Source organism: Pelodiscus sinensis, chromosome 5, assembly GCF_052426305.1.
Source record: "Pelodiscus sinensis isolate ZL-2025 chromosome 5, ASM5242630v1, whole genome shotgun sequence".
NCBI lineage: Eukaryota > Metazoa > Chordata > Testudines > Trionychidae > Pelodiscus > Pelodiscus sinensis.
The window spans coordinates 112464525-112478536 of NC_143056.1; the positions used below are offsets into that span (position 1 = coordinate 112464525).

General features: G+C 49.5%; 2 protein-coding genes across 3 annotated transcripts in view; both read right to left on the bottom strand.

The window, feature by feature from the left end:
* Nucleotides 1-14012, bottom strand: part of PIK3C2A (phosphatidylinositol-4-phosphate 3-kinase catalytic subunit type 2 alpha) — a 113361-nt gene that overhangs the window by 21908 nt on the left and 77441 nt on the right. For both annotated transcript variants that reach the window (XM_075928066.2, XM_075928065.2), the window contains exon 22: nt 854-983. In XM_075928066.2, coding sequence (XP_075784181.1) covers nt 854-983 — 130 coding nt within the window. The remainder of the gene's footprint in view (nt 1-853; nt 984-14012) is intronic.
* LOC149524366 (uncharacterized) lies at nt 8018-14007 on the bottom strand. Its single transcript, XM_089778657.1, is given in 1 exon segment — nt 8018-14007. A coding segment is annotated over 1 exon segment (2298 nt). The 5' UTR covers nt 12861-14007; the 3' UTR covers nt 8018-10562.

Sequence of the window (14012 nt, forward strand, 5' to 3'; positions counted from 1 at the left end):
TGCAGCGTTCCAACTCTGAAATGCACAATGGGGTCTTGTACATTTCAAAGGCGGATCGCGGAAGTACTTATCGACTAGTTGAGTAGTCGATGGAAATTCCATTGACTACTAGACGAGTAAATTAATCGCTACTTAACATCCTGTATTTAAACATCAAGGCATTTACTGTATTGTGAATCGTGGCCAGTCAAAATAAGTGTAGAAGAAAAGGCTGCCTCATTCCTGGGTAAATGTAGTAGAGTATGTGGTGTAAAATTAAATGGATTTTTTTTTAAATCGCTTTTTTAAAAACAAAGTATTCATATAGGTACACAAGTATTGATTTTCATATTTCTTTCAGAGTTAAATTATTCCTTCTGAGGGACTGCCGTGATGACAGTGGCTACAAACATTTTAACAGATCAATTTTGACCTAAATACATCTCTGAAAGTATCAAATAGGGTACCAGAATTAGCATTGCTACTGCTTTCTATCATTTCTTCTCAATTATGTTTTTCTCCACTGTTTTTCCTGCCATAGTGAAGTATCTAATTTGTGTTTGTTTTATTTTGGTTTGTTTTTTGTTCCACTGATCTCTAACTGCAAGGACCACAAGGGACTCAGTGGTCAAGAGCAGAAGTGTATCTCTAGCAAGTGGGAGCAGATTATTCGTGATTTCAGTCAGTTTAGTTGCACAATACAATTAACACTGGTAAAGTAATCTTGCTCTAGTTTTTCTGGGTGCCTATTGCTCGCATTCTTACACATATCTGCCATCCACGAGCAACCTATGGGTTTGCCACTGTGCATAAATGTATCGTACTCCCTTTCTGCAGGGAAAAACACCGAGAAGTGTCTATCTGGCTACTGCACCTCTATCTTTTCCAGTTGAGAGACACTTGAAGAGAACCATCCGCAGGTCCAGTCCCCCCTGCAGCCAGATTTTGTCCATAATCTTTATCATCTGTAAAGCCAACATATCTTGTCGCAGATCTTCTCCAACCTTAAATAAAAGCAAGCAGAGAAAGGATATCATGAACAATGAACTAAAAAAGAAGTTACCCTGTGAAGTAACGATTGTTCTTTGAGATGTGCCCCATGGGTACTCCACTCTAGGTGTTGGGTCCCGTCCCGGCACCGCAGCTCGGAGAATTTTCATAGCCATGTCCCGCCAGCCCGCGCATGCGCGCTCCTTCAAAGCGCCGTTCGCGCCTTTGATCAGCCGCGCGCAGGCTGGCAACCGCCAGTTCCTCTCATCCGCTCATCTGAAAGAGAGAAGAAGAAAACCAGAGCGGGGAGGAAGGGCGGGTCATGGAGCACCCACGGGGCACATCTTGAAGAACAATCGTTACTTCACAGGGTGAGTAACTTCTTTTTCTTCTTTGAGTGGCCCCGTGGGTGCTCCACTCTTGGTGACTCTGGAGCAGTACCTAAAGAGAGTCCAGAGCGCTCCGAAATTAGGCTTTATGATCACGACTAAGTACTGCCGTAGCTACCGAAGAGTCCGAAGCAAACTGATCAACTATAGCATAATGTCTCATAAAAGTGACATTAGAGGACCATGTCGCTGCCCTGCAAATGTCCCGGAACGGAACTCCCTTCAGGAAGGCCGTAGTAGTGGAAACCGCTCTGGTGGAGTGGGCCTTTGGAGGGTTTGGCAGAGGTTTCCCTCGTATAGAATGGCACATAGATATGCATGAAACGATAAGTCTCGAAATACGTTGGGAGGTCAATGGTTGGCCTCTAGAACGGTTTGCCAATGACACTATTAAACGGTCCGTTTTCCTAAAGTCTCGCGTTCTATCGATGTAGAATGCCAAGGCTCTCCTTACATCCAGCGTATGCCATATTGCTTCTTGCACTGAGGCATGGGGTTTAGGGAAGAAGCATGGAAGAAAAGGAAGTTACTCACTTCGTGCAGTAACGATCGTTCTTCGAGGTGTGTCCCCGTGGGTGCTCCACTTCTGGTGTCGGGCTGGTCCCGGCGCCGCAAATCGGAGCTTTACAGAGCTGTGTGTGTGGTCGGGCAGCGCGCGTGCACTCTCGTTTCGCGCCTTTCATCTACCGCGCGCTGCCCGGCTCCCGCCAGTTCGTCTCACCGCCTATCTGAAAGACAGAAAGACAAGATTCCGAAGCAGGGAGGAGGGCGGGTCGTGGAGCACCCACGGGGACACACCTCGAAGAACGATCATTACTGCACGAAGTGAGTAACTTCCTTTTCTTCTTCGGGTAGTCCCCGTGGGTGCTCCACTTCTGGTGACTCCGAAGCAGTAATCTCGGCTAAACGTGTGTTTCGGAATCGGTATTCTGAGCAGCAGGCAACACTGCCAAGGCTACTGCTGAGTCAGAGGCGAAGTGCTGAACAATTGCATAATGTCTTGAGAAGGTAGAATTTGAAGACCAAGTCGCAGCACGGCAGATGTCACGAAGAGGGACACCTTTCACGAAAGCTGTAGACGCAGCAACTGCTCGTGTTGAGTGAGCTCTAGGTTGCGAGGTGAGAGACTTCTTACGAATAGTATAGCACGTCGTAATACAAGAGACAACCAGTTTGGAAATGCGCTGGGCGGATAAGAACTTGCCCCTAGAAGGCCCCGATGTTGAAATGAAGAGGCGGTCTGTCTTACGTAAAGCACGGGTTCTGTCTATATAGAAAGCCAGAGCTCTACGGACATCAAGCGTATGCAGGAGAGCGTCTCGCTGAGATGCATGCGGTTTTGGGTAGAAACATGGCAGAACGATTGGTTCGTTTATGTGAAATTCCGTACAGACTTTAGGTAGAAAGGCTGGATGAGACCTCAGTATCACTGATTCCGGGTTGAAGACTGTATAGGGAGGTGTTGACATTAGTGCGGATAACTCGCTCACCCTGCGTGCTGATGTTATGGCCAGAAGAAAGAGTACCTTCATTGTAAGCATCGGTAGTGGTACCGTGGCCAACGGTTCAAACGGTGGCCTAGTGAGGACATCAAGTACCAGGTCAAGACTCCATGCAGGTGGCGGAGGCCTCCGTGGTGGGTTGAGGTTAGCCAATCCTCTGAGAAATCTAGCCATCATGGGGTGAGAAAAAACTGACTTGCCTTCAACGGGGTAGTGAAAGGCAGCTATCGCCGCTATATGGACCTTAAGTGATGAAATGGCTAGTCCGGTTGCCTGCAGCTGGAGGACATAGTCCAATAATACATGCATCGGCGAAAGCAAGGGATCCAGGAGTTTAGGAGCACACCATCGTACAAATCTGGACCACTTTGACAGGTAAGTTTTCCTGGTGGAATCTCTCCTGCTGTGCAGGAGAACACGCTTCACCTGGTCCGAACAAAGATTCTCGGACTCGCTGAACCATGTACCATCCATGCAGTGAGGTGCAGAGTATCCAGCTTTGGGTGACGCAGGGAGCCTCTCTGTTGTGTCAGCAAGTCCGGTAGGCAAGGTAGTCGGCGCGGTGCTCGTACAGAGAGCTGCCGAAGGGTCGAGTACCATGGCTGCCTGGGCCATGCTGGGGCTATAAGTATCACTCGGGCCCTGTCCATCACAATCTTCTCGAGTACTCTGGGAATGAGTACCACAGGGGGGAATGCATACAAGAGTGATGTGCCCCAGTGAAGGAGGAATGCGTCTCCCAGAGAGTGAGGTCCCACTCCCGCTCTGGAACAGTAAGCTGTGCATTTCGCGTTGGCATGTGTTGCGAAGAGATCTATCACCGGAAACCCCCACTGATGGAAGAGAGTTAAGATGACATCTGTGCGGATCACCCACTCGTGGTCCTGGGGGAAATACCTGCTCAGTGCATCCGCTGTGGTATTGCTCACACCCGGTAAGTATGACGCGACTATAGAGATGTTGTTTCGAATGCACCATTTCCAGAGGCGGATCGCCTCTGCGCAAAGTGAACGGGATCGGGCACCCCCCTGTCTGTTTATGTAGTACATTGCCACTACATTGTCCGTGAGAATTCTGGTGACAGTACCTCTCATGTATACCTTGAAGTGTTTGCAGGCATGAAACACGGCCCGAAGCTCGAGAAGATTGATATGGAGCATCATCTCCATCGTGGACCAACGACCCTGAACTGTTTTTGTGCCCATGTGGGCACCCCAGCCGATGAGAGAAGCGTCTGTGGTTATCTCTCGTGACGGTTGTGGTGCATGGAAGGGGACTCCTGACAGCATGTTCTTGTGATTCGTCCACCATACTAGGGAGTCCTTGACATGTACTGGAAGTACCACAGTCTTGCGGATGCTGTGGTCCATAGGCTTGTAAACCGTGCTTAGCCAATGCTGCAGACACCTGAGGTGTAGCCTTGAATGGCGCACTATGATTGTTGTGGAAGCCATATGTCCCAGAAGCTGTAGACACACGCGTACCGGGAGCATTGGAGCTTGCAAGACTGTTTTTATCAGGTCTTGCATTACTTGAAAACGCTCGAGTGGAAGGTGGACTCTTTCCGACTGGGAGTCGAGACGCGCTCCTATGAAGTTTAAAATCTGTGTTGGTAGTGGGCGTGATTTTTGAGTGTTCACGATAAGGCCGAGGGAGTCGAACAACTCCTGAGTTGCGACTACCATGTGCTGAGCCTCTAACTGGGTGCGTGCCTTGATGAGGCAATCGTCGAGGTAGGGGAAGATAACGACTCCTATCCTTCGAAGATGGGCAGCCACTACCGCTAGTGTCTTGGAGAACACCCTTGGGGCCGAAATGAGGCCGAAAGGCAGGACCCTGTATTGAAAATGATCGTCGCCCACTACGAATCTGAGAAAACGCCTGTGCGCTATGTGAATCGTTACATGGAAATATGCGTCTTGCAAATCCAGGACTGCGAACCAATCTCCTTTGTTTAGAGCTGGCATGATTTTGGCCAGGGTGGTCATTTTGAAGCGCTGCTTTCGGATAAAACGGTTGAGACCCCTCAGATCGAGGATGGGTCTCCACCCGCCGGACTTTTTGGGAACCAGGAAATACCTGGAGTAGAACCCTTTGCCTCGAAATTCGTCGGGTACTCTCTCTATGGCTCCAATCTCGAGTAGGTGAAGAACCTCTTCTCGAAGAGCGGCCCCATGAGACGGGTCCCTGAGAAGGGATGGGGTGGGAGGAGTGGTAGGAGGGATTGATGCGAACGGGATTGTCAGGCCCGATGATATGACCTCTAGAACCCATCGGTCCGAGGTAATGGTGGCCCATTGATGAAGAAATGGCCTCAGGCGGTGGTGGAATAAGGTGGTGGTGGTGATTGCAGGCTTTAGAGTGTTGACCGGTGGAGATATGTTCGCGTCCTCTGCACGGAAGTCAAACCTGCTGCTTCTGGGAAGGCCGAGCAGCAGAGCGGTTCTGTTGTTGACGTTTGCGCTGAGGGCGCTGTCTGAATCTAGGCTGGTCGGATCCACGCTGCTGTTGCTGATGCTGCTGCTGCTGCTTATAGGGGAAAAAATCATATCTCCTCTGGAAGGGGTAGTATCGTCTGCGTTTAAAAGGTGACGTGTACATCCCCAGAGAACGGAGGGTCATACGAGAGTCCTTGCCAGAATGGAGGATCTCATCGGTAGTAGAAGCAAACAACTTCTGGCAATCAAAGGGTAAATCTTCCACTTTGGAGTTCAACTCCTTAGGGGCTCCCGCTGACAATAGCCAGGAAGCTCTCCTCATCGCAATGCCTGTTGCCATCGCTCGAGCGGCTGTGTCGGCAATGTCCGCGGCTATCTGAAGGGCTGTCCTACATGCGGTGAAACCTTCCTGGACAACCGATCTAAGGAGAGACTTCTTACTGTCAGGGAGGTGCTGCATAAGTTCCGGTAACTTAGAGTAATTATCAAAGTTATGGTTCGATAGCAGAGCAGCATAATTGGCGACCCTCAGTAGCAAGGTTGAGGAGGAGTAAGCTTTCCGACCAAAGTGGTCCAATTTCTTTGTCTCCCTATCCGGTAGGGAATTCTTAAATTGGGGCATTTTGTTCTTGTGACGAACCGCATCCACTATCAGGGAATTCGGCTGGGGGTGATTGAAAAGAAAATCCAGACCTTTGGATGAGACAAAATACTTCTTATCAATTTTCTTATTAGTGGGCGGTATCGACGTTGGCGTCTGCCAGATATCCTGTGCCACTTCTAAGATGGCTTCATCTACCGGGAGTGCAATCTTTCTCTGTTGTTTAGGGTGCAGATTCTTAAACAACTTATGCTGTTTAGCTTGAGATTCAGTGAGCTGCACTTCCTGGGATTGCGCCACACGTTTAAACAGGTCTTGGAATTCCCTAAGATCGTCCGGTGGTGACTTCTCGCTCATAGACAACGGTTCATCCCTAGAGGGCTGTGGTGAACTGGTATTAGGGGACATATCCGGATCAGCTTCCGAGAGTTGCCCTTCCTCTAGGTCTGACATTCGTGAACAATGCGTGGGGGAACGAGAAGATACAGGGCGTCGTAGCGGAGAACGTTTGGACATCTCCGAGCGGCCAGAGCGTGGACTAACTGACCTACAGGAACATGGAGACCTGCGATGAGATCGAGAGTGACTGCGATGAGATGATTCAATATAGTCCGGTCTATAACGATGGGTATAGTGCCGGCCAGACCTTGCAGGGGACAAGCGTCTAGAAGATCTAGTGCTGTCATACCTGACGTAATATGCACTTCTAGATGAATGAGTTGGTGATCGTGAGCGTCTCGCAGGAGAAGGAGATCTGGAATATCTCTGGTGTGAACAGCTACGCTCTCTATCATAATAGTGACGAGATGAGAGACTGCGGTGGTAATAACGCCCATGGTCTCTTGCGTGGTGCGTAGAGGCACAACGGTAAGGGGATGGCTCGTGGTGAGACCTTGGCGAGGTACTCTGAGAGATTCCCTGGGCATTTGATCTTTGTGTTGATGCTGCTGGCTGTGTAGAGCCTGGAGAGTGAAGGGTTAAGGGCTGTGAAGCAGACATCTGAGTATGGGCACGCTGATCCCCTGCCGGTGCTGAGGACAGCTCCCTGTGGGGGGCCGTGGTTAAAAGCCCTTCAGCAGCCGGCACCAACTGGAGCCGCTGCGTCTGTCTCTTTAAGAAGCCCCGGTGCCGGGTGAGGATCCCGAGCAGGGGGCTGACGAGACTCTGAAGTGCCGGCCGGCTTATTCACTGACGGAGCACGGGTTACCCTCGAACGAGAAGTGCCCGGCTTGTCACCTGCGCTTGCCCGCGACTGCGGAGCAGCTGGCAGGGAGTGAGCAGGAGAGGCTTTCCTCTTTTTTGATGAGGACAAAGCCTCAGAAGGAGCCTTCCGCTTATCAGTGGTGGGGTCCGAGGCAGAGGATCCTGAGGCAGTGGAAGGCATGAGAGCCTTATCAAACAGGATCTCCTTCAGGCGACGTTCCCGCTCCTTGCGGGCTCTAGTCGTTAGGCTGGCACAGTGGGAGCACTTCTGGGGGATGTGAGTCTCCCCAAGGCAGCGAATGCAAGCCGAGTGACCATCTGACACCGGCATTGGTTCAGCACAGCCTTCACATTTTTTGAAGCCGGGGGAGCCCGGCATTTTGAATTGTGGGGACTGAACGTTACCGCCGGCTAAGTGCAGCCGCTTGTATGCGTCCCCAGCTTCTCTGAGTTAGTTTCCTTCTGTTTACTTTATCCAAATTTTATTTCCTTTGTCTTTTTTTTTTTTTTTTTTTTTTGGTAACCGGAGCAGGCAACAGAAAAAAACGCCAACACTATATATGTAGCACTGCTCTTACTCGGTTTTTTCTTTCTCTTTTCCTTTTTTTTTTTTTTTTTTTAAACCGCGTCTGCCAACGGGGCTAGACGCGCTATGTATTTTAACATTTAAAACTATGAAATTTCCCCACGGCAAGCAGCCGAAGGGAAGAACGGGGAAATTTGAAGAGAAAGTGGGGAAGCTCCGTCTGCGACCCAAGGCGGATGAGAAGAACTGGCGGGAGCCGGGCAGCGCGCGGTAGATGAAAGGCGCGAAACGAGAGTGCACGCGCGCTGCCCGACCACACACACAGCTCTGTAAAGCTCCGATTTGCGGCGCCGGGACCAGCCCGACACCAGAAGTGGAGCACCCACGGGGACTACCCGAAGAAGAACCACTGGTTCATTAATGTGAAACACAGATGAAACCTTTGGAATAAACGCTGGGTGAGCTCTCAAAGTCTTTAGAAAAAACTGTATAGGGAGACGAAGCCATGAACACTGCTATCTCACTGACCCTACGAGCTGAAGTAAGGGCTAGGAGAAACAAAAGCTTGGTGGTAAGTACGTGTAACAGAATAGTGGCTAGAGGCTCAAAGGGAGGATGAGATAGAGCTTCCAATACTAAATCCAGATTACACGACGGTGGAGGGGGTCTGCGGGGTGGGTTGAGGTTCGCAAGCCCCTTTAGGAATCTTTTCGTAGTAGGGTGTGCGAATATAGAGAAGGAGTCGTCCATGTGATGAAAGGCATTAATCGCTGCCAAATGCACCCGTAGGGAAGCTATGGCCAGTCCATTATCCTGGAGTTGCAAAATGTACTCTAATATACGAGGTAAAGGTGTGGAATAGGGGTCCATGTTGTTAACCGCACACCATGCCTGGAATCTGGACCACTTAGCTATATAAATAGCTCGTGTAGAATCTTTCCTGCTATGTATCAACACCTTCTTGACCCGCTGGGAACAACACTGTTTGAAACTGCTAAACCAATGAGCATCCATGCTGTGAGGTGTAGAGTCTCGGGTTTCGGATGGCGCAGAGATCCGTTGTCCTGGGTCAAGAGATTTGGAAGGAGAGGTAGGGGGGTACGGTGCCCTTACCGACATCTGATGGAGCATTGAGAACCAAAGTTGATGAGCCCATGCTGGGGCTATAAGAGTTACTCGAGCCCCCTCTATGCTGATTTTCTCGAGAACCTTGGGTATTAGAACGACTGGGGGAAAAGCATAAAACAGCATCCGTCCCCCGTGGAGAAGGAAGGCGTCTCCTACTGACTGACGTCCTATTCCCGCTCTCGAACAATAGGTGGGGCATTTCATGTTGTTTTCTGTGGCAAACAAGTCTATTGTCAGAAACCCCCACCGCACAAATATATGGTTTAAAACCTCTGTGCAGAGTTCCCACTCGTGGTCGTGGGGAAAACGTCTGCTGAGTGAGTCCGCTACTAAGTTGTCGGTACCCAGAAGGTAGAATGCTACTAGGATGGTGTTGTTGTGAATACACCAATTCCATAACCGGACCACCTCCGCACATAGAGAACGAGATCGGGCACCTCCCTGCCTGTTGACATAGAACATAGTTGCCATGTTGTCCGTCATGATTCTGGTAGCTGTATCCCGTATGTGGGACTGAAAATGCTTGCAAGCATGTCGTACCGCCCGCAACTCGAGTATGTTTATGTGTAACATCATTTCTTGAGTTGACCAGCGACCCTGAATCGTCAGGTTGTCCATGTGCGCCCCCCAGCCTGTGAGGGAAGCATCTGTAGTTATCTGTCTTGTAGGCTGCGGACGATGAAATGGGATGCCCGTGAGGAGATTGCCCGGTTTGGCCAACCACTGAATAGACTCTTGAACATGTTGGGGTACCACCACCAGTCTGTGGATACTGCCTTTTGCCAGACTGTAAACCATGGCCAACCAATGCTGGAGGCAACGAAAATGTAACCTTGCGTTTTGTACGACTACGGTGGAAGCCACCATGTGGCCCATCAGTTGTCAACAGGCGCGTGTAGGAATTGTCGGAGTATGCGTGACAGTATGTACAAGGTCTTGAATCGCCACAAAACGCTCCAACGGTAGGTATGCCCGTGCCACAGTTGAGTCGAGCCGTGCACCTATAAAAACCAGGTCTTGGCACGGAATTAATAATGACTTTTTACATTTATGAGGAGGCCCAGGGATGCAAACTTGCTGGACACTGTCTGCACCATATGACATGCCTCCACATATGTTGAGCCCCTGATTAGACAGTCGTCCAAATAAGGGAATATTGTCACTCCCGTCCTGCGTAAATGAGCCACCACTATGGCTATAGTTTTGGTGAAGACCCGGGGGACGCACGCCAATCCAAACAGTAGAACCCGGTACTGAAAATGTTCGTTCCCTAATTGGAACCGAAGAAAACGTCTGTGAGCCACGTGAATAGCAACGTGGAAATAAGCATCCTCCAGGTCAAGGACTGCAAGCCCATCTCCCTTGTTCAATGACGGAATGATAGTTGATAAGGTCACCATCTTGAATCGGCATTTTCGAAGGTGGCGGTTTAACCTTCGAAGGTCTAAGATGGGTCTCCAGCCTCCCGATTTCTTCGGAGTGAGAAAATATCGGGAATAAAAACCTTTTCCCCAAAATTGTTTGGGTACTCTCTCTATTGCCCTGATTGCGAGTAAGCGAAGAACTTCTTGTTTCAGCAGTTGCTCGCGAGAAGGGTCCCTGAAAAGGGACGGGGTGGGTGGGGTGGAAGGGGGAATGGAGAGAAAAGGAATTGAGAGGTTGTACTTTACCACTTCTAGTACCCATCTGTCTGTGGTGATGTTGGACCACTGGTGGTGATATGATTTCAGTCGATGGTGGAAGACATGAGGAGTTTCGTTTTCTGCATTGACCAAGGGAAGCGTGCTTGCAACCTCGACGGGGGAGTCAAATCTGCTGTTTTGTTGAAGATTGATTGACTGCACGATTTTGTTGGGGCCGTTTCCGCTGAGGACGTTGCCTAGGACGCTGATTATCCGACATGCGTGTCTGTTGCCTGGGAAAATTAAAATCGTACCTTCTCTGATAAGGGTAATAGCGCCTAAGCTTAAAATTGGGCGTGTACATCCCCAATGTACGTAGGGTGGCACAAGAATACTTGCCTGAATGGAGGACTTCGTCAGTATTTGCTGCGAAAAGCTTAAGCTTATCAAAGGGGAGATCTTCAACTTTACTTTGCAGCTCCTTTGGTGCTGCCGCAGATGAAAGCCATGATGATCTCCTCATTGCGATACCCGTAGCTGTGGCCCGTGCTGCTGTGTCGGCCACGTCCATTGCAATCTGCAATGCCGTGCTACATGCTGCATATCCTTCCTGTACTATCACTTTTAGTAGAGGTTTCTTTGCGTCAGGAAGATGATGTAATAATTCCGCTAGCTTTGAATAATTATCAAAATTGTGGTTTGATAAATGAGCCGAGTAGTTTGCAATACGTAATAGAAGTGTGGCTGAAGAATAGACCTTCCTACCAAATATATCCAACTTCTTATTGTCTTTATCAGGGAGCGCATTTTTGTACTGTGGTGCTTTGGTCCTTCACTGTGCTGCGTCAACCACTAACGAATTGGGCTGAGGGTGATTGAATAGAAAATCTAACCCTTTTGCCGGCACAAAGTATTTCTTGTCGGCCTTTTTACTGGTAGGAGTAACTGAAGTTGGCGTTTGCCATATCTCGGCCGCCACTTCCATGATCGCTTCGTCAATTGGTAAGGCGATCCTTGCACGCTGCTGTGGACGGAGGTTCTTTAAGAGACGGTGTGTCTTCACCGGAACAACTGCCAGCTGTATTTCCTGCGTACCTGCTACTCGTTTAAACAGGTCTTGGAATTGTTTTAGATCGTCCGGTGGAGACAATTCACCTGGACAGACTGCCTCATCTGGTGAGGAAGATGCGCAGTCCGCTGGAGAGGTTTCTGGCTTGGGGTCCTCTGTGTCAGACAGCTGTCCTTCTTCCAGCTCGGAATGATCCTGTTGGACAGATTGGCTTGTCGATGGAGGAGGTGAGGTTAACTGTTGTGTGACTGGTGAGCGGCAGTTGCAGGATGATACCCTAAGTGAAGATAATATATGTTCATGGTGGGTACCGCCGTCGCACGAGCGATAGTAGTGCCCGTAGTAGTGCTCAGAACGTGACGGAGAAGAATGACGCGACAAACGTGCACTACTGTGTTGAATGTAATAGACGTGGCATGGAGAGCATCTAGAGGACCCATATCTAGATGACCGACCCGGTGAACGAGATTGTGAATGAGATCGCTTTGCTTCTAGATATACTGTGTCTCTATAATCACGCTGCCTGTATGCAACATGGATCGGAGAGACACTATAGTCTCGATACCGCGTACACCTTGGTGGCGCTGGAGATGGTCCTGGTGAGAAAACTGGGGAGGCAGATCTGTCCCTCCCATGAGTCTTTGATAGAGCTTTCCTAGGTATTGAGGCACTGTCAGTTTCCATGGCAACTGGGGAGCTCTGCACAGAGTGAAAACAGAGCGGTGCCGGGGAGATCAGCTGTAGCTGCTCTGCTGTCGGTGCTGATAGAGTGCTCGGTGCCGACGTCATTAAATTTGCCGGTGGCGCCATGTCAGGAATGTGCACGGCTGGGTCCGGTGCCGCCAACGCCGGTGCCGTCACAAGTGGTGCCGCTGGAGCCCGCACCGCTGACGTTGATGCCTCTGAACCCAGCACCGGCTGGCTTGTCAATTTCAGCATTAGTGCTGTACCGCCAGCCGGCGAAGCTGAAGCCGATGCCAGCACTGAAGCAGCCCGAGCCCTCGGCGTTTGCGATCCCCTATCACCGGGGTCAGTAGAGCAGCAGGACCCCGCGGGGGTCAATTTGGAGGCTGCCGAAACCCTTGAGGCTGCCGGAGGGAGGGAGCGAGCCAGGGATGGCTTTGCCCTCTTTGAAGTCACCGGTCTGGGAGAAGCCGCTCTCCTCTTAGACTCAGAAGTTTTTGCTGAGGCTGAAAAGGGTATCGGATCAGGTTGCAGCGCCTTGTCAAACGACATCATCCAGAGCTTTAATTCCCGCTCTCTGCGGGCTCTGGGCGTAAGCTTGCAGCAATGGGTGCACTTTTGAGGAACGTGCGATTCACCCAGGCACCTTATGCAAGCGTCATGGCCATCAGCCGCCGGCATAGCTTCGCGGCAAACTGAACATTTCTTAAAACCAGGGGATCCCGGCATTGTTAGGAGCCGAAGAGAGTGGCTGGATGCCGACCTAGGCAATCTCTGTCTTTTTGCTGTTTGTCAATTTCAGCTTTCTTTAGTGCTTAGCCGTAGTGCTAACGGAGTTGATCTGAAGAGAAAAACTTTTTTTTTTTTTTTTTTTTTTTAACAGAACTGTAGAACTTGAACATGACTAACCCTAAAAGTAACTATTTACACTGAGAAAAAACGAACTAATAATGCTAATGAGAAACATAGATCTAACAATAGAGGGAGCTCCGACCGCGACCTGAGGCAGTTGAGAGGAACTGGCGGTTGCCAGCCTGCGCGCGGCTGATCAACGGCGCGAACGGCGCTTTGAAGGAGCGCGCATGCGCGGGCTGGCGGGACACAGCTATGAAAATTCTCTGAGCCGCGGCGCCGGGACGGGACCCGAAACCTAGAGTGGAGCACCCACGGGGCCACTCGAAGAAGAATATACTTTTTCTTACACTGAGAATGACTTGTTTCATCTGCTATTAAGTGTAGAGAAAGGGTAAATGATGGGCCATAATGAAGCCCGCATACATAAAATACTGATATTCAGGTTATACAATATACCTCAAATATCTCAGTAAGCCCTTGAAAGATGATCACAGTATTTTTTTTTAATCTTACATTTTCACTTCAAGAATAGGTGGGGAAGAGGTAAGCTGGTCTAATGGTTAGCGTGCTAGACTTGGCCTTGGAAAAGGGTTTCAATGCCTAGCTCCACTATGGACAAGGTGTGATTGTGGGACAGTCAGTTTATCTAGATAGATTAGATTCGATTCCATAGAGACAGTGTATCTGCCTCAATTTCCCATCTGTAAAATGGTCTAACAGTATTATCCTAATTCACAGGGTGGTACTGTTGTGAAGATAAAATACATTAAAGATTGTAAAGCATTAAAATATGACCGCAAGGGGAGTTATGTAGTTACAAAAGTTTTCAGCCTTCTACAAATGTTAATCACTCCTGTGGCGTAAGCTATTTTCATTCATTCTTGTTACTTAAGTCAGTTTACTTTCTAAATATAAAGAGCAGATTCAAGATGTATCAAACAGCATAAAAATGTGACAAAGTGGGCTAGTTTTGTTAGTATCAGCTATCAAAACCCCATAGCTTTCCTCCAGTAGAACAGAAAAAAA